Source organism: Melitaea cinxia, chromosome 10, assembly GCF_905220565.1.
Source record: "Melitaea cinxia chromosome 10, ilMelCinx1.1, whole genome shotgun sequence".
NCBI classification, from domain to species: Eukaryota; Metazoa; Arthropoda; class Insecta; order Lepidoptera; family Nymphalidae; genus Melitaea; species Melitaea cinxia.
Genome location: NC_059403.1, coordinates 17,474,589 through 17,484,462, shown reverse-complemented (window position 1 = coordinate 17,484,462; position 9,874 = coordinate 17,474,589). Strand labels below are relative to the sequence as shown.

The following is a 9,874-nucleotide window of genomic DNA, read 5'->3' as shown; positions in this document are numbered from 1 at the left end:
CGTTCTTAGCGGATGCCTACGTCTTATAAGGAGCCTACCTGCCAAATTTCAAGTTTGTAGGTGTTATAGTTTCGGAGATTTCGTGATGAATGACCTTTCGCGTTTATATATATTATAGATAGATATAATACTTATCTATACATACGAGTATAATAAAATGGTAGAAAAGTAAAACTGCACATTGAATATTTTTTTAAAAGAATACTTGGGGTGTGATCCATAATCGATATCGAAGCCAAAAATATAGTTTTTAGAATTTTTGTCTGTTTGTCTGTTTGTCTGTATGTATATCCAGAATAAATAAAAAAGCACCGCATGGATTTACTTCAAATTTGGCAGGAATATTATTAAGAAGTCGGGTCAACATATAGGCTACATATTATCACGCTATCACCTACGGGGAACGAGCAGTGAACCTTTATTTCTTCAACGCATTCTGTAACAACGCGTAATCTAACGACGCATATTTGAATGTTGTTGTTATTATGTTAATAACCATGCTATAAGCTAGCTTCACACTATAAATAAAGACATTCTGTAGTATATTTAGTATCAGTATTGCACCCGTGCGAAGCCGGGGCGGGTCGCTAGTTAAAGTATAAAAAAATCTCATGTTTGGTGCTGGAAGAAAAAAATCGTGAAACGATTGCACGATTTGAAAAAAAATTCTGACACACGAATGTACGTTAATGTGCATTAAAATAAAGTCATGGATTAAGTTCTCAGCTCTGTGATATTTATTAAAATTAATTTATCGTTTGCCGTATATGCTTATTAAATAAAATAATTCAATTTAATAAACTAAATCCATTTTACATAAAATTTTTTAAACTTTCATTACAAAGCTGAAAAGTTCGATTATTATTGTAAGATCACATGGATTACCGTGGATAATAATTCATTGGAAAATTTAAGGTCTTTAGCAATATAAAAAAATCATTCTGGAAGGTTTTAAATGAAACATCCCGAAAACCATAATCATTCAACTGTAGAGCAACAGTGCAATATGGAGTCAAATCCCTTAGAGTGTCCATTTAAAGTTGTAATAATAATAATAATATAAGCCTTTTATTTCAGACACTTAAAATTATTTTTTTTTACTTAACTAACTTATCTCTAAATTATCGACACCGTGTCCGTTTGCCCTTGTTTGGCATAGGCCTCTTCCAGCTTCTTCCAACATTTTCTTTCTCGAGCTATTCTCGACCACATTAAAGTCGTAAGGGAATATGTAAATATGTCGCACATTGTAATTCTTAATCCTATTGTGAATGAACAAACTGAGTTAGACAAGTTGCCCAGCGTTTTAGACAAGAGCGTGATAGTGCTATCGGAATTGTAAGCATATTGCGAGCGAACACGTCACTGTAGGATTAAAAGTTATTTCTATTGTCCGTTCATCGTAACTTGACGCGTGACTAATTGGTAGCACTGTTTCCTCAGTCGCCATCTTACTTTCAGTTTGATAGCTTGCTGTTTGTGTGCTCTTTTGGTTTATAATAAGTTAATCTGAGTGTTAAAAATGCCGAAGGTGGTAAAAAGTGTTAAAAGACAAACTATTCTTCAAGTTTACGCATTTTGTGAGAAAGAAAAGACTGAGAACAAGCTGATTATTCCATTGCAACAAGTTCGTGCCCGAGTTGCCGCCATGACCGGTATGTTTTATAGGGTTACCAGTTAAAAAGATAATTAGCCCATAGTGGCGAGACATTTTTTTTATTAATTTCTTTAATCTCATTTCATAGATGATACTAAAATTAACAATAATATAATAACCTAACCTATTTGTACCTATTTAAGGAAGTAATTTACCAACTTGAATCGAGGCTCATTTAAGTTTGTCGTGATCTGCATTTTAAGCATATTTGATTACTCGTAAGTAATCAAATATGCTTAAAACGTCGCTTTACTAAAATATTCTAATTTTATAAACTAAGTATCTAGTAAAATAAAATTGCATTATTATTTATTTTTTTTGATGATTACAGATGTATCCGAATCTACTGTGACCAGGATTTTGAGACAAGAAAGAGAGTCCAGTTCTGTTTCGGGTGTGCCTGGTCCGTCAAAAGTAACGACACCAGGAAAGACGCGACCAAATCGCGATAAGAAGATCAAGATTGATGACTTCGATGCTAGTGCAATTCGACAAAAAATTATGTCATTTTACGCTGTAAGAAAAGAAATCCCTACATTAAACAAATTACTTGTCGAATTACGAGAGGAAATAAATTTTGAAGGTGGGCGTACTACACTATGGAAAATATTAAAACAACTTGGATATAAATATAAAAAGTGTCAATCAAAACGAAAAATGTTAGTGGAGCGAACAGATATAGCTACCTGGCGATTTAATTATTTAAGTGAAATTAAAAAATACCGAGAAGAGGGGCGGACTATAGTTTATTTAGACGAAACTTTTATACATTCGTCATATAGTGTGCAAAAATGTTGGCAGTCAGAGTCTGAAGAAGGTGCATTGGTCAGAGATTATGGTATGGGTAGGCGATGGATAATTGCACACGCAGGAACTACAGATGGCTTCATTAATAAAGCATTACTGCTATTCAAATCGCAAACAAAATCATCCGACTACCATGACGACATGAATAGCGATAACTTTATAAAATGGCTGGAAAAACAAGTTTTACCAAACCTGCCACCTAAATGTGTGATTGTGATGGACAATGCCCCATATCATACTGTGCAAACAAATAAAAGCCCTAATATGACAAGCCTCAAAGCAGATATGGTAGAGTGGCTTCAAAACAAGGGGCTGTTGTTTTCACCAAATTTGACAAAAAATGTTTTGTATGAATTAATTAAAAAAAATAAACCAGAGCCTATATATAAAGCCGACGAATTAATAAAATTACATGGTCATGATGTTTTACGACTGCCCCCATATCATGCAGATTTAAATCCGATCGAATTAGTATGGAGTGTAATGAAGAGACGGTTTGCAGAAAAAAATGTGGGCCAGAGGGATGATCAAGTGGAATCACTTATACGAGAATCATTTGGCTCAATAAGCAATGATATTTGGAAAAAAGAGTGCTCTCATGTAATAAAAATTGAAGATGATTACATACTTAAAGATAAAATAATAGACGAAGGAAGCGATCGCTTTTTATTGTGGGTTGGTAGTGAAGAAAGTGATAGTGACAGTGAGCATTCAAGCAACATTGAAGAAGATATGATTCCTTTACACCTTATTGATCATAATTATTATTAAAGTGGTTATTTTTTACCCTGTTTTGTTTAATTTATCCTGAATGCTCCTAGTGATGTATGAATAATTTTAAAGAGTACACTATCACCGAGTTGTGGGAAAAATCCAAAAATTTAAGTAGAGGTTAAACTAATAAAATAGCAAGAATTGTAAATAAGAAATGAAATCTTGTGAATAAATTAGTTTAATCACTACTTAAATTTTTAATTATGTTTCACACACTTAATAAGTCTTGTGTATACTTAAAAGTACGTCAGTAGTAATCGTAGTAACAGTGAATTACGAAATTAATGCCCTTACTTGTAGATATATGTACATGCTATTCCGGTTCTTTAGACTTGTCCCTACATTTCGGGATCGCTTTTCGTATAAACACATGCAACACTGCAAATTTCAGTGCTACCAATCAGATTACGCGTCAAGTTACGATGAACGGATAATAGAAGGCTTCCTGCTCGGAATGTCATTTGTGTCACTTCTGTATATAACAAAGAGGATTTATTACAAATTATTGCGTACAATTCCTCGTGTGCACTTTATATGGTGAAAATATTACTTAGAACATCACTTCCGGAGATTATCCTTGCATACATGTTGAAGTTATGCATATTCTTGTATATAAAATTCTCGTGTCACAATGTTAATTAGAATACTCCTCCGAAACAACTGGACCGATTTTTATGAAATTTTGTGTGCATATCGATTAGGTCTGAGGATCGGCATCTAATTTTCATACCCTAGAGTTATATAAGAGGGTGGGATTAAGGGGGTTAATAACAATATATATGGCAAAACAGCGTTTGCGGGATCAACTAGTATATAATCATATAATCCTCTTTATTACGCTTTTTTTTCTTGTAATAAAAATAATAATAGTTTACTGCAATGTTTATTATATTGAACTTATAAAAAAGTAACTGAGCTAGCTTAACAAAGTAGTAAAAATTTGTCATATTTTGAAATCGAACCGCGTTGTGTCACTGGTCTTACCTCTGAGCCAGTATAACACTTTGTATATAACATCTAACGCATTATGTTGGCCGTCGGAAACTAAAACGACTAAGTTTTCAAACGACTAATTATACTATTCCTTATTTAAAAAAAAAAAATCTGTTAAAAAATCATACGATATTCAATAAACCTGCATTTCTTACTGTTTTTACTTAAAAAGATCTACAAACAAGCATACGGCTCACCTGGTGGTAAAGGATTACCGTAGCTTAAAGACTCCTGCAAAACCAGAAGCATCGCAAGTGTGTTGCTGACCGTACCTCTAACCCTCCCCAGCAGCTCTGGTCACCTTACTCATCACAGGAACACAACACTGCTTGAGGGCAGTATTATTTAGCTGTGATTATCTGTAAGGTAAGCAGCCCGGCTCAGGGAAGTATGACGTACTTCCCTTAGCCGGGCTGCTCTAGATTTTTAACAGGATTGTTAGTAATATTGGAACGCAACCATTTTTAGTTTGTTATTTTTCCAAAGTTTTCAATCGTCTTTCCGTTTCCTTTTTAATCTGTAATGCGTTTTCACTGTTTGCCGCTCACTGTATGACCGCCAAATAAATAATTTAGTATAATTAGTGCTTTTATTACCACATCCACGCAATTTCCCTACAAGGATATATCCTGCTTTGCCCTACCACACCATAATTTTAATTTTACTATTATACAAATATTTTCTAATGTAATGCAGAACACGGATATTCTATTTGAGCCACGTCTTCATGTTCTATTTCAATAAGTTCAGGTTAAGTTAATACACTGACTTATCCTAGAATTTCTAAACATAAACGCCATATTTCGATGAAAGTCTACGCCACTGTAAGACATTACATCCACTGAGCGTCTGAGCTATTATAAAAGTATTTTATATCTTCGCGACGTACATTAAAAAATCCATTTATAAATTGAACACGAACAATAAAAGGAATGAAAGTTTGAAACGTAAGAATTTATTCGCAACATTAACTTTAGCTCGTGATTCCTTCGTCTGATTAATCGTAGCTGACGCGTCGAATTTCTTTCATACGCCCACACCGCCTGGAACTTCTTCTCAATTTTGATTATTAAATTTTGTCCTTCGACGTAATTACATTATATTTACTGGAAGACTGAACTTTGAATGAAATGTAATTCGTTCGTTTTATCTCTACCATTTCAATTATTGTTATTATTTATGAGAATGTCTAATTAATTCCCTCAAATGATTTTCGTACTCAATAAATACTTATTATATATTAGCTGTGCCTTAGATTTATTATTCAATCAATTTATAAAATTTCAAAGGCCAAACAACTTAACCAATAACATACTGAACAGACGTTAAAAATAAAATAATTGTGTTTGCAGGCAAACGAAGAAAACCGCCTTCAATTATATCGACAAGTAATACAACGTAGGTAGACAAAAATATAGTTTTTTTTTTCGTTTACTGGCAAACAATTATTTTATGTATATCTTTTGTCTTAAAATAGAAACGATATGAATAAAATAATAAAAGAAAATACGTGTATAGCCTCCTACCTATATAGCAACATGTATCCCGAGCCAGTATGGTACAATTTCTGTTCTGTATTTAATTAGCAAAAACGAACGTTTCATTTTAAACTATTCCCTTAATTGTTTTCATTAAAGAAGCTTGATGATAAAAAGGCCATTTATAGCCGAGCTTGTGCCCGAGCTCGCCTTCTTTTCAATTATATCGTCAGTTGTAAATGGGCCACTCTCGACCCTGCTTTAAATTTCATCGGAACGAGTTTCAAACTAAATGCATTTAGCTTCGATATCGAGCTGTCTCGGTGTTTTCATTAATTTTAAACTAGTCCCGCTCCGCTGCTATCAGTGCAGTCGGAGACGTCTCGGATAGATTCGTTCACAATGGACAGTGATACAGTATAAATAGTTTGAAGCGCTCTCGTTACGATATTAACTTATTTACACTTTATTGTACACCAAACAAGAAATAAAATAAACAAGCAACATCTATACATATAATAAAATGGTAGGAAAGTCAAAGCTGTACATTGAAGATTTTTTTAAAAGAATACTTGGGGTGTGATCTACAATCGATTCCGAAGCCAAAAATATAGTTTTTAGAATTTTTGTCTGTTTGTCTGTATGTATGTCCGGGATAAACTCAAAAAGTACTGCATGGATTTACTTCAAATTTGGCACGAATATTATTAAAAAATCGGGTCAACATATAGGCTACATATTATCACGCTATTACCTACGGGGAACGAGCAGTGAACCTTTATTTCTTCAACGCATTCTGTAACAACGCGTAATCTAACGACGCATATTTGAATGTTGTTGTTATTATGTTAATAATAACCATGCTATAAGCTAGCTTCACACTATAAATATCACGCAATATAAGTAACTTAGGCCGATAAACATAATTAAATGAATATAAGTAGTATCAAGACAATTTTAAAGCAGCGCCATCTATGAGATTTTTCTGTAGATATGAAATGTAAAGAAGAAACGGGTAAATGAATGTTATTTTAAAAGGTATAATCGTAGGTATTTTTGGTGCTTTATAGCGTTCACGCAGACGACGTTGCGGGCAGCAGCTAGTTAAGAATAAAATTAGTAGAAAAATGTTTGCAACCTTATTATGTTGTTATCGTATTATATATATGTAAGGGTCAGCGCACATTAATCAATATGATTGTCGTGCAAATATATAACCTCTTTAATTTAGCTTATTTATTACGAGATCGTTATTTGACTAATGCAGATTTCTAATGAAATTGTCATTTGTTTGCTACGAATGACGTCAAATGACGTCTGTACTTCTTCCTATATATACTCGAAATAATAATAATGTTAGATAAACTTAATGTTAGATCGACTTTCATTGGATTTGATTTCCCTCATACCTTCTCTCACATGTCATCTCTCACTCAATCATAGACTGTACCGTCATCATTGGCCTTAGTCCGTCTATTGCAGACGATTTAGACAGTGTCAGACAGACACTGTTTCGCCTAGGACAACTCTTCAGGAAAACGCAGAGTTGACCTGTGAGATTGAACCATACAATATATGATATTTCAATATCGTATTTCATTTTTAAACTTTATTGAAACTGCAGATATATCTCCGTATATTTTATTATTTTACAAATCTGTATAGATAGTTCTCATCCGCCAACCCGCATTGGAACAGCGTAGTGGATTCGGCTCTGATCCTTCTCCTACATGGAGAAAGAAGCCTATGCCCATTACTGGGCTATTACAGGCTGAAGCGAAGCGTGTAATTCTCATTTGTGATCTTATGCATGTAGACTTTATTCTGCTTCTCTAGCAAGAACGGAACACCTTAATAATCGATGTAGAAATGGTTCGATAAATATCCTAAAATAGTTATGTAATATATATATATATATATATATATATATAATTTTGTGTAAATTTTGTTATATTTTTTTTTTTTTGTTTGTTTTAATATTAAAATAATCTTTATATCGCTATATATACAAAAAGGATTAAAGTAGATAAATACAAAATAATATTCATACGCTACGCTTCAGCCTATAATATCCCACTACTGGGCATAGGCCTCTTTCCCCACGTAGGAGAAGGATCAGAGCTTAATCCACCACACTGCTCTAATGCGGATTGGCGAATATATTCCCTACTACGACTAACGATCGCTATCAGGTGAACATGATAACAACCGGGACCGACGGACCGAAGGACTGCACAAACAACCAGACCACAGCAAGAATTTTTATGGCCAATACAAATGTTTGTCATGTGCGGGGATTGAACCCGCAACCGCCAGCGCATCAGCCACAAAAAAACCAATGCTGTGATATTATATTATTAACACACAATAATATTCTTATATTTTATCTAAATTTAATTAAATATATCATAGGATAAAACTAGACATCTAAAACTACGCTGGCTGAAACTCGTTTGAGGTCTTTTTACAATTTTAAATACATCTTAAAACATATAATTTTCAATTTTCCTTGCGTATACAATGGCGTTTTCTTCAATAACATATTGTCAATTAACTCCATATAGGTTTATAACCTTAAAATTTGAAGATTGGATTTTGATTAACTGCAATTTTTTTTTTCGTTTAACCATCTTTTGTCTAACATACAACGCTAACGTTAAATTCACATCAAAATGAGATGTAATTATACTCGTAATTGAAAATGACTTTGAAGTAACGGTTTCAGAGTGGACCAGTAACGAAGTTAATATTTTATACATAAACAGGCACGAATCACTTCGGCGAGTAACGGTACATTAAGCAATTAACCTCTCGACGGGCCCGGAGACAAATGACGAGCGTTTCCACGGTGACCAGACCCAGCGTACAAAATGTAATATGAATATCTTTTACATACAAACACGGTCGTCTGTTCCTACTTTTAACAAAATAATTCTTGTGTTATAGGTAACTGCCAATATTATAACAACAGTTTTTTAATACACATACATACGAGCATACATAAAATAATAAAACAAATGAGGAGTGTACAAAAGGGGATCTCCACTTTATCATTTTTTTATTTTATTTTATTTGTACTTTATTGTACACCACATCATCATCATCATCATCATCATCATCACTTCAGCCTATCGCAGTCCACTGCTGGACATAGCCCTCCCCAAGTTCGCGCCAGACATCCCGGTCTTCCGCAATCCTCATCCAGCCTACACCGGCAATCTTACGTAGATCGTCGGTCCAACGGGCTGGAGGACGTCCCACATTGCGTTTGCCAAGACGCGGTGTTGGACACACCACAACTACATGTTAAACCATAAACACATTTAAAAAAAACATTTACAGACTGTGAAGTACAATGGGCGGACTTATGGCTATTTAGCCATTACTTCCAGACAACCCAATTTTTCCAGAAAATGAAAATAGCTATGTAGATTCTATGTAAAAAGATAAATAGAAAATATATTTTAAAAAAATATTTGACTTTCTAATTTAGTGGTACAAAATAAACAAAAAATGAAATATCACCTTTTGCACAGAAATCTTAATGATGTCCCCATCTGTTATGTTCTAGTTATAAATATCCCCTTAAGTTGTGTACTCAGAACTTTTGACTGGGTGAACCGATTTCGATTATTCTTTTTTTTAATCGAAAGGTGTGTCACGTGGTCCCAATTAAATTTAATTAAGATCTAACGAGTACTATTTGAGTTATATCTAATCATATATTTAAGTATTTATAAAAATCAAAAATGAAGGAGCTAAACAATAGACTTGTTGCTAGTAAACATTTAATGCGTAACTATATGTAATATCCACATCACAGCAGCCTTTCGCAGTCCACTACTGGACATAGGCCTCCACAAGTTCACGCCAAAAATGGCGCGAACTCATGTGTCTTGCCCATAGTCACCACACTGAATACCCACATAAAACATAATAATTTAATACAATAATATTTCGTAGTACTTGCACGTAGTACCAAGTTAACATGTAACTTGGTACTTACAAATGTATATATATCATCTAATAATGCGTTTTTGTTTGACTATTTTTTCCTCGACCTACATTGTATTATAACGCATAACTTTTCACTGAGTATACTGATTTTGATGATTCTTGTTATAATCATAATTGTGTTTGCTCGCAAACGAAAAAAACCGACTTC

At 33.7% G+C, this 9,874-nt stretch overlaps 1 protein-coding gene across 1 annotated transcript; it reads left to right on the top strand.

Annotated features, from left to right (window-relative positions):
• Positions 1 to 1,414: 1,414 nt before the first annotated feature.
• LOC123657050 lies at positions 1,415 to 3,250 on the top strand. The gene is made up of 2 exons (XM_045592647.1): positions 1,415 to 1,655; positions 1,989 to 3,250. The coding sequence occupies exons 1-2, from the start codon at positions 1,523 to 1,525 to the stop codon at positions 3,233 to 3,235; spliced, it is 1,380 nt and encodes a 459-aa protein (XP_045448603.1). The 5' UTR covers positions 1,415 to 1,522; the 3' UTR covers positions 3,236 to 3,250.
• Positions 3,251 to 9,874: the final 6,624 nt, after the last annotated feature.

Bases quoted from the DNA above. Each gene is read 5' to 3' on its own strand.
- LOC123657050 (XM_045592647.1), top strand. From the start codon at position 1,523: ATGCCGAAGGTGGTAAAAAGTGTTAAAAGACAAACTATTCTTCAAGTT. The intron at 1,656-1,988 runs GTATGTTTTATA...TGATGATTACAG, and splicing joins CCGAGTTGCCGCCATGACCG to ATGTATCCGAATCTACTGTG.